This window comes from Nannobrachium achirus, assembly GCF_963921795.1.
Source record: "Nannobrachium achirus genome assembly, chromosome: 3".
Lineage (NCBI taxonomy): Eukaryota > Metazoa > Chordata > Actinopteri > Myctophiformes > Myctophidae > Nannobrachium > Nannobrachium achirus.
The window spans coordinates 46,608,459-46,625,723 of record NC_137812.1 but is presented as its reverse complement, the minus strand read 5'-3'; the positions used below and the strand labels follow the sequence as shown (position 1 = coordinate 46,625,723).

Here is a 17,265-nt window from a genome sequence, read left to right as displayed (position 1 = left end):
GGGCACCTGAGAACTCTGGGTACCAATTATTCATTTTACATTTTATTTTATATTGACATTTATATTATAAATGAAGGACCAAATACATATAATCATTTTGTAATGACTTTTTGTGCCTAATATTTCTACAAATGGCTACAAAACCTGAGGATAGTCATGTTGGGCATAAACAAGAAGTTTAAGGGTAGATTTGGGTATGATAATGACCTGTAATCATGTATGCATGATTTCCAACTATTTTCCTAAACATACATTTATTCCTTATTGTTTTACACATAGCTAAATTAACATTGAGGCGCCCACAAAGTGCTTAAGATCAGTTGAGCCAAACACTATCCGGAATTAGTTACAGAAGCAAAGAGTGAGTTACAGAATACACAATATTAATCATCCGAATATCTAAACTAAGTCATTTCATAAACAGGTTTAATAATTTGAAACAGTCTTACAACGACAACATTAAAATCAAGATGAATACTATTCCAATAAAACAAGGGTTGTAAAATATTTGACTTGAAGCACACAAGTAAAAGTTAAAGACATTCGTTTGGAGTGCAATTTCATTAACTGATGAGCAAATTCATGGAAGTCTGAAGGTGAGGAATAGCCCAGCGGTTTTAAGTGTTTGTCCTTAGTTGGTAATCTAAAGAAAGAGAAAAGGTGTAAAGCAAAATATATTATTACTACCATGTTATATAGGCTACTGTATTAATACCATCATTATCACCATCATTTACTACAAAGAACAATAGCTCTTCTATAAAATATGGAGGTTTAATTCTACCTCCACTCTGTGTGATGTAGCGGACCCATGGTAACGCCTGATAACCACTTTTTTCAATTATCTTCATATACCGCACCTAGTGAAAGACACAGAAGTTAAGGCAAGAGTATTTTACCTAAGCAAATTAGTCGACTCTAATCTGATCATCAGCTTTTCCGATAACTTCACTCTGCAATATAGGTCATAGGTTTTGCATGTCCTGTGCTTAACATTGCACGTCTGAGGTGCTAGATAGAGCCAAAATATATGTATGTATCAATATATAATATTAGCCATGTAAAGATAAAAGTACTTATAGTACATATAGGACACTGTAAGATCTCAGAGTTAAATTAACACACATGACACACCTGTATCCCAGAGACTGTGAAGTATGGAATCTCAAAATTAACAGTGATGGGCGGCTTGCCCTCCTTTTCGTCATTCTCCACACTGGGCAGGCCGAAATGAGCCCTCATCAGAAACTCTTTACCTCCCTGTATGGATCGACAGATGGATGAATACATAAATAAATATATATAGATTGTCTACTCCGTCTAAATCTTGAAATAAGGCAGGGCAATTTTACAGTATGTTTCATAAGCAAAAGCAGTTCAAAGTTCTTTACAAATACATAGGCATTCAATGGCATAAAAAAGTAGTTAAAGATGTGGGATTCAAACCCCGCAAAAGTTGTTGTACAAGAAATGGGACTAACCCCCTACAGCTATGGGACCTGAACCCACCACCAGTGGGACTCGAATCCCATGATAAACAAAGTAATAGACAGACACTCAGACAGAGGAATAGACATGTAGCTGCATAGAGGAGGGACGATTAAGTGGACTTCTTACAGGGAAAGATTTGATGGTCCACACCACTATGTTCTTCTCTGGGACGTATTTGGCGTGGCCTGTGCTGGTTTTGAACTTGGGCGAGTCTGCATCACTGGGTACAGGCACAATCACCTCCACATTATTGGCCACAGACTGTTTTTTGAACTGGCCCTTAGCCTAATAAATAACAAGAACAACAAGAAGTTAAGCCTCATATACATTAATTAGTTTGAACAATTTTTCTTTTCTATGAACATGTCAAACAAATGACTAAATATTATTTTAACTACTCCAGTAGGACCTTTTTAATTGAGTAATGTACTGTAATACTGTACCTTGACCATAATTTCCACTCTACTGTGAGAGAACTTCTCTATCACTGATTCAATCCATATCAGAGGCTTGACCTGTGTGAGAAAGAGTGCAGCTTAATTAACGACTTTCAACAAGGCATCTCTATTTTGGGCCTTTCATTATAGGTGAACATTTTCAAAACAAACAAGATTCATAAGATTTAAAAACTTTCCAAAGATCTTCAAAAATCTGTTTTCACTATTTTTGAGTGACACAGCTGTACAATCAAAAACAGGTCTTAAATGGTTTTAATTGATTATATCCTGGTTATAATAGCCCAATATTATATAGATTACATTATATTTCACAGGCTTTTGGGAACACCCCAGAAAGTTTTGAATTGCTTGATTCAGTATTAAGATATTTGAGATAAATTCCCCCACATTTGCACTTCCTATACGAACCCATTGTAACTTCAAACTCCATTTTAACCATGATAGATTCAATGAAAACATCTGTCCTTTTTTCTGGTGACTCTTGACAGCCTCCGAATACGTGAGCAGGCCGTGTCGATATATATATATATTTTTTTTTTGCGGAAATGAAATAAATTAAACACAATAAATACATTATTAAAAAATAAAAGAAAAAGGTTATTGACATAACACGTGCCTGCTCACGTATTCAGAGGGTGCCAAGAGTCACCAGAAAAAAAGGCTGGGTCTTCTCAATGAATGAATGAATGAATGAATGAATGAATCTATCATGGTTAAAATGGAGTTTGAAGTTACAATGGGTTTGTATAGGAATCAAGCAACTCAAAGACTGTCAGGTTGTTCCCAAAAGCCAGATTAGACGATAAAATGACAAAAGTTTTTTTGTTTAAGCAAAAATAGAAGATCTACATTCTACAAGCTTCAATATTAAATGGCTTGCCTTAAATCTAAGCTTATCTTATGATCTTATGAGTTATCCTATGTATTCTAACACACTCATTATTAGTAACAATGGCCATTGTGCATCAAGACATATCTCACTTGAATGCGTTCCTTTGACCAGCCCTCTCTCATTTCATAGAAATATTATGCATTTAGTGCTAAACAATGATGTGTGAACTGAACATGAGGGACAGAATGGGACTGACATGAGTGTTAATGCGGTAGGACATGAGTTCAGACTCTCCATCTGGGGGGATGAAGGAGATGGTGCGGTCACTTTCAAATCGCGAGAGGCGCACACACTGATGGAACTTCACGTCTTCCATGGTCACGGTTTTCCCTTTGTCACCTAAATGCAAACACAGCAAACTTCAAGTATGAAGGATAATGTCAGCAAAAAAAATAACAACAGTGACCCCTACTGGTATTCAAAGAATAATTACAATGCCATTGTGTGTGTGTGTTAATGGAGTCATGGGAGTGAGTCACATAGGAAAACAAGTGCTTGCATATAAAAGCAATAGCTCTGAAGCTGAGCCTTGAGACGTGGATAAAGGATTTAGGGGTGGAGTGGGGTGGGGTGATATAAGCCCTCAGGAGGCACGACCAATGCTGTGTTCTACCTGTAACGCAAGTATACAGCGTCTGAAATAAAAATATGAATAGCGTCTGCCCTCGTGAACCTTTCAAAGCAGCGTTTTTGATAGGCATTATGCACTGGCATATGCCCTGGCCACACGAAAAGCCACGAATCATAGATTATAGTATGCCCTCAAAAAAAGTCTAGAACACACCACTGGGCACGACTGAAAGCCTACGGTCAAAGTTAAGTGTTGAACTTTGTCCTGAACTGATGTTGTTTACTAACAATGTGAACCTGTCACTTTACCTGTAAGGAGTGTGTGTGTGTGTGTGTGTGTGTGTGTGTGTGTGTGTGTGTGTGTGTGTGTGTGCGTGCGTGCGTGCGTGCGTGTGTGCGTGCATGCGTGCGTGCGTGCGTGTGTGCACATACGAGTGCATGCGTGCATGTGTACATACGTCCAGTGAGAGCAAAGAGGACTCGATCATTAAGGCCCAGTCGTAGTTCAGGCATCCCAGACAACATGGTCTTCAGCTTGATGCTGCCGACGATGTCACTGCTCATCACACTGCCATTAGCATTCACCTACAGTAGTTTGATTCACCAAACAGAATAATTTGACAAATACTGAAGAATGACCAGATTATATAAATGATAATAATGATAATAATAGGTTCTTCTTTGCTTTAATATTACTGCTGTGATGTCGTCTCTCATGAGATAAACACAGATCAATAAACCACATCCTATCCCAGCTTACCAGCACATTGATGGACTCAATGACGTCAATAAAGACCTCATTCTTCTTGTACTTGATGCCCTCAGACCTCCAGGACACAGCATTAGTGACAGTGGTCGGCACCTTGGTTTTGGCCACCTCCAGCTTGGCACCCTCCTGGGTGATGTACCTGTACAGAGGATATAGCTCTTAAAAGTTTTTCTTTTTTTTTTACTAGCGCCCCTCTAAATACTGTATATGCATAAAATACAAGGGTTATGAATGTTATGGGTTTGATGTATATGTGCATAACTTTCCATTACATATCATTATACAAGATCTGTTTGGTGTGCATTTGCATTTTGGAGAATCCTAGACCAGTGCTTCTCAACCACTGTGCCATGGACCTTTGGTGAGCCCTTTGAGATGCTTTGGTGTGCCCTTCAGCCTAATTTGGGTCCGCCCGGGCTATTATTTGCAGTTTCTTCAACCTAATTGGAACTGTAACCAAACAATGGCCTGCTGCAGGCCGGTGCAAGAATAAAGCCTGCTGCAAATAGCCACCTGGTTCTTTTAAATGCTTGGGGTCCAAATTGATTTTGCGTATTAAAAGCTCGGGCTAGAATTTGGAAATAAATGGTAGTAACATCGGATTTGAACCCGGATTCCTGCGTCAGTGCAGATAATCTTTTTTACCAGTGAGCCTGCCTGCTTTCTATTAGAGAACGTCTATAAAATATATAATTGACCACACCAATGTTGTCAAAAAAGTCAAACAATGGCCGATATATAGGCCAAACGTATATGTGGGTCTGGCTCTATATAAGATCTGTTTTGTGCTCATGTGCTGCACGAGTCTCACTCTTGTAAAATCTTGCTCTCTGTGACCTGGGGGAAGCCAAAGTCCATCAGCTCATCTAGCAGCTCATAGACGACCACAAAGTTGTCCTGAATGCTCTCCTCCTCCAGCTCCTTGAAGTACTCTGTGAACACCTATGTGACACACAACATACATCATGGTGCTATACACCCAAATGACACCCTTACAACTTTGGAAGATGGACAAGTGAGCTGTTTGGTTGTTGTTTGTTTCCCACACAATAAAATGAACCATTACCAATCAAATCATCATTAAGAAGAATGCCACACATAAATTAAACCAAATATAGTCTTGACTCACCTCAACTAGTTTGTAGAGAAAGGAGTACACAAGAGAAGCATTGGCGTTCTTGTTCGTAGTGGCCACCACTAGAAAGGTAATGTCAAGGAGTATTGTACATAATTGCTATTTTACAATTAAAGTCAGAATTATCTCGAAATGATTTGAGGGAGAACTCTTATTAAAAACAAAAGGTGCCAAATAAACCAGTGCCAAATGCATTTTGTGTATTATAATTATGAGGCTCTCAACACCACTGCAGTGACAGTAACAAGTACCAAGAAAAAGATACAGTATAAATTGCTGTGCTTGATCCACATGAAGTGAACGCTGCCGTGGGACATTATAGGACAAATAAGCCCTTCCTCTTCCTGGTTCATTAGTAAAGGCAGAAAGTGGTCAATTTCTGCCATGTCCACATCTCCTTTGTAATTCCGACAAATCAATACCTGAGGAGGGAAAATAACATCACATGGTTATTATCAGACAACTACAGTACATAATCTATGTACGAATGAGAACTAATGTTTCCTTTAGCAGTGATGGATCATTTTAGGGAAACAATAGCAACTGTTATGAATTTAGAATGACTCACACTTTCTTTGCAACACATTTTCCAAACAAGAATGTTTGAAATACAATAATAACATGCGAGGTGAAAAATGTTATTGCAAGCGAAAACGTAACATCTGCATTCTGCAAAATAGTGGAGCACATATACATTATATTAGTTCTTCAGTGATGCAGTAAATAAACCCTGTGGGGAACTAATCGATTTAAAAAAGTAATTGATTTAAAATGATCTGAACCGCCCCATAGATCATTTTCTAATATTTTAGTAGTATAAAATCTAAGTATAAAACAGGGTTGAAGTGGTTAGCCTAAACGATTTAGTTGATTATAAAAAACGGTGTCGATTCACTGATACTGAGACAAAGAGAAAAAACATCTGCTTTGTGATTATTCATTTAATCTACAAAGTTATCGATAGAACAATCACTAAGAACATCTTTTTGATATAGCTGCAGCTCTAAGAACCCAGCCAATGGGATAATGTGCGCCTGCTATTAAGGAATGTAGACTAGTATAGACTTCTCACCCTCTGCAAAAGGGGTCATAGTGGGGGAGCCAATCAAGTGATTCTGCTGGTTGTAATTTTGGAATGATAATTGTTGGAGACATGTATATCTTCATTCTTGGGGTTCTCACAATGCCAAAAAAACATGTCTTCAATTTTTCTTTTTGGGTTTAGCATGTGTAATTAGCATAATTAGCCAATTAATTGCCAAAAACGGGAAATGGCAATAACTTTGCTTCTAGGTAACTTATAAAGGTGATCTAAGAGTCTAAGTCCATGTTTGTGAGGTCCAGAAATGCATATGTTACCATTGTGAAGTCATACAACCTTTCATAATTAGCATAATCAGCTTAAATTATACAAAAACAAGTTGAAAATCAGGAAATCGCTTCATTTTTCACATTTAGCTGACTTTGGAGAGATAATCTGATACTCTTATTGACTAATTGAGTATGTTTACATGTCCAGAAATTCCTATCCTGATGTAAGTAAATCATGCAACCTTTTGTCATTAGTAGAATCTGCATACATGATTTATGAATTAGTCTGAAAGTAGGAAATTACCTGTTTCTTTTTCTGTTAGTATATCCATAGATTAATTCTTGTCATAATGACTCAAGCAACTGTGCTTCAGCTGTGAGGGATCACAGCTGATAAAGCTAATCATAGTTATTGAAATGGTGTTACTGATATACACTTTCATGCGTGCTACCCGTGATGGCCTCTGGGAACTTCATCTTTCTTCCCTGGATGAGCTATGCAAATACTTCTTTGCTCATGACAAGCAGTAGTATGCCCGGTTGGTTCCAGTCTACCTAGCAGAAATGAAGGCCCTGCAGACCACAGATCCAGAGATATACCAAGAATGTATGGATGGGCAGTTCACTGTCAATAAAAATCAGATACCATTCTGCGCCATTGGGGTGGATCATGCCCTTGAGCACATCACTCGCATCATGAAGGTCACTGGAGGCCTTGTGGACATTACTCAGAATGCTAGTGCTAGGGAAAGGTTCTTCTTGACAGCACCAGAGCTGAGTAGACTTGCTGAAGAAGCATGCCAGATGGCTGGCACACAAACAGCTACACAAAAGGAGCACCATGACTTGTCCATTGCTGTCTGGACAAGGCAGGAAAAGAATGTACTTCGATTGAAGCATGTGATCAAGTCATCTTTGAATCCTCTAACATATGATGGCAAAGACCTACCCAATATCATCCCAAAAGTTGTGATGCCACCCCACGTGGAGAAAGATGTATGCAGCCAAGACGAAATTGGCCAGCAGAACTATGTTGCTTTTGTGAAAGCACGCAATAACAAACATGAAGTCAGTGTCTGGGCCAGAATGAAAAAGGTTCAACTGAAGATGTGGAAGAGTGCAGGAAAAGTTGTGAAACACAAGCTCGCTGACCAGGTGGTGGAATTGAAGGATGACAGGTCATTGTTTGCTCGAATGCTGATTGTTGCTCGATCACGGTCAGAGATCAACCTCAAAGAAGCCATTGGCCAGCACGAGTTCACTGCCAAACCACGTGCTCTCTTCACAGTGACTGGTGAGCTTCGGCCCTGCACAGACAAGAGCAAGCTCATGACCATTCTCGAGGAGCTGCAGAATGAGAAGAGGACTGGTGACGTTGGTGTTGATCAGCAACCACAGAGTGCTGCCACTGACAGTTGTCCCCTGCCATCTAAGAGTGTAACTGTCATAGATGGAATGGCATTGGTACAGGCAATGGGAAAGCCATCATGGATCAAGATATGTTCCCAGTGGGCTGACCACTTCATAGCCATACTGGACAGGAAGACCAAAGAACATAGTGAGACCCATGTAGTATTTGACCGCTATGATATTGCATCTTCACTGAAGGAGGCCACGCGTAAGCGACGCCAGGGTGGCAAGCCCCCTACCACTTATCATGTGGAAGACAACACACCGATAGGGAAGGTGTCTGAAAAACAGTTCTTGTCAGGTATCCACACCAAAGATGAGCTGACTGTCTATCTTGCTAAGAAAGCCCTCCTACACTTCCAGGGGAAACCCAACGTTTTCATAATCACGTCAAGGCAAGATGTCCACTCAAACTATATCGATGTAAAACATCTCCACAGCTCACAGGAAGAGGCTGACACAAGGATAATCCTGCACAGCCTGCTGTCTGAAGAGGGCAACACAGCTCTACATTGAGTCTCCGGACACTGATGTCTTTGTTCTTGCAATCCGACGGTACAATCAGCTGTGCAAGGACACCTATTTCATCACCGGTGTGGGAAACACGTATCATCTCACTGGAGCCAGTAGTGCAGGCACTGGGTAAAACGAGGACTTCAGCCTTACCAGGGTTCCATGCCTTCACTGGAGCTGACCAGACAGGCCATTTTGCTGGAAAGGGAAAGTTAACCTGTTGGCAAGCCCTACAACGGTGTCCTGTGGAGGTGGTATCTGCATTTGCTACTCTAGGTACTTCAAAAAAGCTCAGTTCTGACACAGAAAAAAAGATTGAAGCATTTGTTTGCCAGCTGTACGAGCCCGGTACAAATCTTGTGGATGTTGGTGAACTCAGGTGGAGGTTATTCACAAAGAAACAATTAGAAGCAGAGAAGCTGCCACCTACACAAGGAGCATTACATCAAGCCATTGCCCGTGCCCATTACCAGGCAATGGTATGGCATCAGGACCACGTACCTAACCCACAGATGCCACCAGTAACTGAATATGGATGGGAGGCTGAGGGAGATCATCTGGTGCCAGTCACAACACGGGATCCCCCAGCTCCAGCCACATTACTCAACTGATCAAATGTGGCTGCAAGAAATCCCAGTGCATGTCACATTGTTCTTGTCGATCTCAAAATTTGAACTGCTCTGAGATGTGCATGTGTGGGGCAGATGAAGAGGTGTGTTGTAATGTAAGCAAGGCGCAAGTGTTGGGGATTGACGATGACGACGACGAAGATGGAGACCCTTCTATTTAAATGTGTTTACAGAACTTTCTGTACATATTAGTATAAACGATCTGATAATTCTGTGACCATTTCTCATATTGTTCTTTATTTTATATGAGGGATATATAAAGAAATATAGCTATTTCTGGTTTCGGTGTGATTATTACATAATAATTACACAGACAAAAGGTTGCATGATTCATGTATAGGATAATAATAATTCCTGGACTTGTAAACATACATCTTAGAGTCTGTGAGAAGCTTTCAAAGTTGACTAAAACAAAGAAATGCAGCAATTTGCTTATTTTCACCTTGTTTTTGCGTAATTTATGCTAATTATGCTAATTAGGAATGGTTGTATGACTTCACAATGGTAACAGATGAGTTTCTGGACCTCACAAACATGGACTTAGACTCTTAGATCACCTTTATAAGTTACCCAGAAGCAAAGTTATTGCCATTTACTGTTTTTGGCAATTAATTGGCTAATTATGCTAATTACACATGCTAAACACAAAAAGAAAAATTTAAGACATGTTTTTTTGGCATTGTGAGAACCCCAAGAATGAAGATATACATGTCTACAAAAATTATCATTCCAAAATTACAAAAATTGATAGGCTCCTCTACTATCATGTAAATTGATACATCTCAGCACATGAAATATATTTCACATATCAGATCTGCCTTTTCTTGTCAGTATCAGAATGTGACTGAACAAAAACATGGAAATGGGTGAACAAATACAACCATACAAATATGTGCCTACAATCTGCTGTGACGGTTGAGTGATGGGTGTTACTTGCCAGACAGTGCATTACTCAATCTATTCCTCAGCTATGAATGAAATAACCTAACAATTACTATATTCTAAATGGATAGATATGTGGTGAAATGAACTAAAATGCATTTAGCCTGGGCCTACTGAATTTGAGTAGTCTACAATTTCGAAGTAATGTTGTTTACTGTAGCTTTTGTCAACTATTTAATTGACATATTCTATCACTCACACACACACACACACACACACACACACACACACACACACACACACACACACACACACACACACACACACACGTGATAGGTGATAGGTCTAACTGTCGATACAGTTTATATAAAGGCATTATGACATATTATATTAGTCTGGTCTGGAGAGGTTTCTCTATCAGTTACCTGAAACCACGTCTAGCATGTATCTACATATCCTTATAGAACGCCGTCCGTTACCTAGGCTACATCTTAGATTACATGACTGCAGGGCAAGACAAAGGATGATTGTTTTTCTCATGCCTATTATAATTACAGTGCAGCAGTATGAAATGAAATAATTCGGGGGTTGAGGGGAGTTCGCATGACGCAGGTCACTTTAGATTTTTGTCATTGAAGCCAGGTTATAATTTATAGCCTATTCCATCGCGAGGGGTCGTCGCTTGTTGTCGAAAATAACAGACCTAAGCTGAGGTAGTGTTGTATCAATTCGCGACGTGTTGTCACTTGTCAGCTTGCAGATCAGTTCTTTTCGACAAGCAGTGACAAGGAAAGGCCCCGTGAATAAACGACCTGTGGCTGTGGCGACTGGCGAGCCATTCATTAATTATTAACGACACAGTGACAGAAAGCTACTGATAGTTCACATTTAAAGCAACAGTTAAACTGCACCAACTTAGGACAAAAGTAAAAAAAAAAATACAAATACTTTTTGGTTGACATAGATTCGCCTGTCAATAGGCCCATTATGTGTCTCCTACATCCGCTATCAATATTCACTCAGAATTGATCTTACCTTTCCTTTCAAATCCAGCACGAAAACAGCAGAGGCAGACATTGTCTTCAGGACTATAGCTGCCTTCTGATCTAAAAACTGACTCTGTAGACAAGAGCAAATGTAAATGTCCTGTCAAACCTTAATTAATATGAATTTGGTTCCGCCATGGAGATCACAAAAATTCCTATAAAGCTAAAGGTGATCATGGATTCCTCTTTTCCTGGAGAGGTCGTGTGTCGACTTGACGTCACCATAGCCAGGTAAAACATTAACAAAGACCTTCTCACCTGGATTGCACAGGGCCACTGTAGTGCACCATATAACCACGAGAGGGCGCTATAGATTAACACATGGTTTCAACTGTTTTTAATCTGTGGCGTAGGCCTATGTTTGTGAGCAGGACTTCCACAGAGGCCTGGGGCATGCCCTCAGCTCAGAGTAAAAAGAAAAGTGTCCTTTTGGGGGGGGGGGATGTAGCCTATTTTACTTTATCTTTCTTATTTTTTTATTAATTCTGTCAAATATTAATAAGGAAATGTAGAGTAGGCTGAACAAATATACTTTCTTTCACATGTTCTTGCCTGGTTTTCAGTGAGAATCAGGAGCGGTAGCCTACATTACTTGTGGGCTCACTTGACATTGCTGCAAATGTATCCACTTTCTTTGCACTCCATGAGTGCAATGCTGAGAGTTTGCTCTTTTTGAGCGGTGGTCGGTGGAAGCCACTCCTACGTTTGACTTGGTGTGTAGGTCCTTATGTCCCTTTGTAGGCCTATGTGTCCCTATGTATGCAGTACCAACAGCTCACACGAGACTAACATCATAGAAAGTACACAGAGACCGACATCACCATAGCTGATGTCACAAACAGAACGCCCCTTAGAGCACCTCTCACTTCACACAAGTGTGATTTTTCTTACATGAGTGTGTGTAAACTAAGTGTAGCCAGTGGCTAGACATCCATGACAGATCAGATCCCATACCCTCAACATCCATGACAGATCAGATCCCATACCCTGAACTCAGAATCTCCGGTGTTTAAACAAAAATGTTAATAAACAGCTTACATTCAGGGAAAGTGAAAAACGGGCCTCAACACTGTCTGCATAACGCTAATTGGTCAATGCCCATACAAGTTCAGATAATTGCTAAACCCACTGAGGAGAGGCATGCAGAACAGAGAGACTGATTTGACTGACTGACTGACTTACTGACTGACTGACTGACTGACTGACTGACTGACAGACAGACAGACAGACAGACAGACAGACAGACAGACAGACAGACAGACAGAGGTTTCCTTAATATACTAGAAAGACACCTCAGGGCGACATGCGACTCGCGCCAATTCTTGGCCATCTGGCCAGTGATGTATATGGAGACCCCTGGTACCCATATATGGAGACCCCTGGTACCCATATATGGAGATCCATGTACTGATGGTACATCCCTTGTATGCCCATACATGGAGATCCCTGTCTGAACCAGCCACACAGATATGGGCTGTCTTCCTCCATATATGGGCATTCCCATATGAAGTCCTGTTATATGGGCTTAATATTGATGACATCAGGGATCTCCACATATGAGCATAAAAGCGATTCTGTTAGAGGTTCCCATGACATCACAACATACAATCCCTTTTCTGAACCAGCCACACAGACATGGGCCATGTCTTGGCCATCTGGCCAGTGATGTATATCGATGACATCAGGGATCTTCAAGGGCATAAAAGGGATTCTGGGGAATACCCATATAGACTTTTACATAGGTGAGCCCACAGATTTGGGAACCACATTAGAATCACTGGAGTGGGTTGTCAGCAGGGGCGTCAATTGGGTATGGCAGGGGTATGCAGCTGCCATACCCTGGGTCCAGGGGTGAAAATAAAAGTTCTGGTTCTGGCTATTATGTTGTTAAATTACAGTCAAATTACTACAAATGCAAAATTGAACAAAATGGTCACTTTAACAAGGTATTATAATTATATTCTCCACACTTGTATTCTCCCCATCTTGACAAAATGGTATATTCCCAGGTTCCGCAGGTCAGTTACACAGGTGCAATTCATTATTGTTAATTGTGGCACGTTTACTAACATGCCAAGTTTAGCTGCACCTGTTCCAGGCTGCCATATCCAGCCCAAGAAACCGTAGAAACGTGGGGAAAAATAGAATGTACTTCTTAAAATAAATGTATCATGCCTGTATGGCAACATGTATGGCCACATGACTGGTGTCATACATGACCTGTATGGCAACATGACTGGTGTCTTGCATGCGCGTCATGTTGCCATACCTTAGCTTTTAGCTCTGAACTGATGCCACTGGTTGTCAGACACATTATTATATGCATCAGCATCATGTAATCTTATAATGTTCCTATAAAGCACAGTGTTATGAGAAATTGTCTGGGTCAACTGAGTTCAGCTTAGCACGTTACAGTGAAAATGATATCAAAATGGCTTTCAATGATATGCACTATGACGATAGCTGTGGGTGTTAGTTCTGTAAGTGATAAAGAGAGGCCCCACAGTGATGCTGTGCGAATGTACCTGTACTAGAAAAATACAAGAGCACTGAAAGATAACAAGTGTCTTTGCTACAGCATGTTTGATTTGGCTCAGCAATGTATCAAGTGTATCCTCGTCCCCCCAGGAGACTGAGACAATGTGGTTAGGTTTGTTTGGCTTTTGGTTGCCAGGTTGAGTACAAGAAAGCCTATTGTTGATGTTATTGCTTTATCATCAGGGATGTTAGTTCCCTGCTAGGTGGCCTGACACAGGAATATCTGTCCAATTATTCACTTCCCCTTTGCCATTTCTGTGGCCAATCCTCACTTGCGTCTGGGTGGTGTGAGATTATACTCCACCCCTTTCTCAACGCATCGGCCAATGGGGACACAGCGGGCATACGCAAATAGTGTGGAGAAGATACAGATGATAGCTTTACAACCCCCGCCCCCCCCCCCCCTCCCTCTGCCCTTAGGAGAACAGGTGTCATTTGTCACCTGGGTTTCACCTGGATGAGTGCATCCTTTGCATTGGGGGCCATGATGCAGTAGTACTCTTGCATGTCAGTATGGCCATATGAATAGAGTCACGTTTCAACAATGGTGCTGATGATGAAAGAAAGAAATAGGCACATATTTAAGATCATGACAGTTTCAAAAATCTGCCTATTTTGAAATTAATCCCAGATAATGACCACCTATAGTTGGTTCATTAGTCAATGCCAAATGTTGGAATATTACTCTTTGTACAATTACAGTACTATGTACATAAAACTAAGGAATAACATTCGCATGATTCAGGCATGTTTGCTCTCTGCCGGATGTGATTGTAATGTGTAGAATGTAGCAGTTCTTTAGAATGGAATGTGGATGCTAGTTGTAGAAGGGCAACATACCAAAGTGAGTTGGTTTGCAGTCAGTGCTTTTCCATACTGATGTTAAAGCTTGCTACACACACTTTGCTCAGTCTCTTTAAAAGGGTGTCAGGTATTTTTAGTGTTGTGTCATTGACAAATTAGGTATCTGTGTGGAGGACAGGACGAAAATGACTCATCAGCTTTAACCGGGTTTATCATCTCTGTACCCTCAATGTTCATTTCATTCTGACACAAATGGGACACTTATACACTCTCCTAGTCCTCTCCTGAGTTACAAACAGATACTGAACACTGAAGACTTTACTGTCTGGTTGGTTCTCACTTGACGAAGAGGCAATACTTTGGTGAGCCGACTTCTAAAATGAGACTATGTCATTGTCATTTGGGTCCTCTACTGAAAACCACGATGACCAATACTGGAGAAGCCTGTTTCTCTGGTCTCTGCTTTGCCTTTGTGCCTTGTTTTCAGATTACATTGTATTTTTTTACCCTGGAATTCTTCTCTAACACTTCATAGATATGAGCTAAACTAGCCCCCCACCTCTGTTTGAATGTTAAGTAAGCTTTGCCCATAGGGCAGGAGCCTATCTCCTGTTTCTGTAGCATGAGGCAACTTGATGTACAAGTACACCCCTGGACACGACGTTAGTATCAGGGACTTAAGCCCCAATCCAGCCCTTGATGCTGAGTGCCAAGCAGGGAGGCACTGGGTCCCATTTTTCAGAGTCTTTGGTATGACCCGGCCTGGGATGGAACCCCGACCTCCCAGTCTCAGGGCGGACACTCTAATCAGAAGGACACTGAGCTGGTTCTGAATGTAGTCTATAGGCTATATTATTTACATCCCAGTCTCTACAAGTCCACTGGAAAGGTATAGATGATACACCATTTGTTGATTGAAAATGTTTAAGTGACTGCTGACTGCAGTGCATTATAGAAGGCAAAACACTGTTGGGGGTGAGGTGAACAAAGGGTCAGTCATTAAGAATGAATTATGGATGAGGGTGTTCATATTGTTGGTTAGCTTGGGTGGGTCTGTGAGCCCAACTGAACTGCACAAATAATGAGAATCGAATGTTCTTCTCTTTAAAAGGTTAAAATTGAACATGATATACATAAATCATTTAGTTGTTTCATTTACAAGGAAATCCATTGAAATCTCTCAACAATATTAAGCAGGTTCAGTAACAAACAACCCTTTCTATCCACAGCCAAAAACTAGTGACCACACGTGACATAAATAATCAGAAGAAAAGCCTGCCAACACATGTTTTTAATATCAAATTAGTTTCTATTTTTGAACCAGTAAAGTAGGGGAAACATTTAGCATTTTGGGTGACTCCCAGGGAACCACTTAAAAGAATACTACAGTGTAGACATTCATCATTCTCCACTGCAATTGTCCCAAATACTCATCTCCCTTCCCTCAGTGCCCTGTAATGTAAGCAGACTAAAGGGAGCTTATCCGACTGAAGCCCTTACAAGTTCAGACTTTAGTGCAGATATTGGTAACCTTGCCAAAGGATTCTTGTTTCTGTTTCAAAATCAGCTTGGTTCACTTTACCCAAAGCCAGTAGGTCTAGCTGACTCCAAAAGCCACCTATTCAAATAACATAACTGTCCCTTAGGAAGGTAAAAGACAAAGCAATGATTGAGAAATTGTTTTATTTAACAACAAATGTAAAAAGTCAAAGAAATTGCAAAAAAAGAGCACATTAATAATTATGTAATAACATGCAGACTGTCATTGTGCTCTCGATCCTACAGACTTGTGATGAAGAATAGTGTGCTTTAAACGATCCCACAAAAAGAAATGTACCATAATTCATGGTTAGATGAGAAAATAAAAACTCAAGGAACAAGTAGAACCTCTCAAGTATTCATTAACCACTGGCCAATCTGGAGAAGGCCACAACTCATTGCGCGATGCCATTATACAGTATGCTTATAGATCAGCAATTTTTTTAAGAACATTTGAAATTAAAAGGCAATTTGTTTTATTTTGCCTATAATGAAATGCCCCAAACAGGAATGCCAGGGGTTAAAGTGGTTAATATTTATAATCTAGCCTTTACTGCAGAGGTTCTCAACCTGTGGGTCGGGACCCCCAGAGGGGTCGCCAAATTATTTTGGGGGGTCCCCAGATGATTAACTTAATGTGAAACATTGTTTATCTACTCAACAGTGAATAACCCAACATAACGTTTAAGGGTATAGAAGGTATTTGCACATTTCTAAAGTGACAATTTAAGGACTTTTTAATACCTCTAAAATGACAAATTAAACATTGGACAAATTGTCAAATATTATAGGCAGAAATTGTGAAAATAGCCGATCTACATGCTCACAACGCCTCGCAACGCGAGGCGTTGTGAGCATGTAGATCGGCTATTTTCACAATAGAACTGTGTCATCTTAGTGCTCGTCAGGGTGGGGGGTCCCCAGTCACGGCCTGAAAAGGTTGAGAACCACTGCTTTACTGTAGCTGCAACTGGAAAGCGCTACCGAGCAGCAATGATCCATACATACATCAGTGATAGGATGTCACATACACAATACAGCCCATGAGTGCAACATTATGATTGAACATAAGTTAGATAACTTAGCTACAGTATATTATATACTGCAGGCATTAGAATGACTTGTCTGGAGGAACAATTGACAATGTGCTAATGTAAGCATCTGTATTTACACCCAGACAGGTACTAATGTCAGACAATAAAAATAAATAGTACTCAATATTTACAATATTTCTAGTTTTCAAATGTACAAACATAAAAATTTAACACCACAGTGAAC

At 40.3% G+C, this 17,265-nt stretch overlaps 1 protein-coding gene across 3 annotated transcripts; it reads right to left on the bottom strand.

Annotated features, from left to right (window-relative positions):
• Positions 1-412: 412 nt before the first annotated feature.
• Positions 413-11,302, bottom strand: ap1m2 (adaptor related protein complex 1 subunit mu 2). 3 transcript variants are annotated; one of them, XM_080721990.1, is made up of 12 exons: positions 11,096-11,302; positions 5,581-5,737; positions 5,310-5,377; positions 4,992-5,122; positions 4,172-4,319; positions 3,870-3,996; positions 3,038-3,180; positions 1,935-2,006; positions 1,618-1,776; positions 1,135-1,260; positions 785-860; positions 413-643 (listed from the first exon to the last, which is right to left on the bottom strand). In XM_080721990.1, the coding sequence occupies exons 1-12, from the start codon at positions 11,135-11,137 to the stop codon at positions 618-620; spliced, it is 1,275 nt and encodes a 424-aa protein (XP_080578116.1). In that variant the 5' UTR covers positions 11,138-11,302; the 3' UTR covers positions 413-617. The 3 variants fall into 3 exon arrangements, with proteins under 3 accessions (XP_080578116.1, XP_080578117.1, XP_080578118.1); XM_080721991.1 differs by lacking the exon at positions 11,096-11,302 and adding an exon at positions 10,764-10,859; XM_080721992.1 differs by lacking the exon at positions 11,096-11,302 and adding an exon at positions 10,486-10,530.
• Positions 11,303-17,265: the final 5,963 nt, after the last annotated feature.

Excerpts from the sequence above, each read along its gene's own strand:
- ap1m2 (XM_080721990.1), bottom strand. The coding sequence starts at position 11,137 with ATGTCTGCCTCTGCTGTTTTCGTGCTGGATTTGAAAGGAAAG. Across the intron at positions 1,777-1,934 it reads GAGTGGAAATTATGGTCAAG|GCTAAGGGCCAGTTCAAAAA; the intron begins GTACAGTATTAC and ends GTTATTTATTAG. Across the intron at positions 1,261-1,617 it reads GGACCATCAAATCTTTCCCT|GGAGGTAAAGAGTTTCTGAT; the intron begins GTAAGAAGTCCA and ends CGATCCATACAG.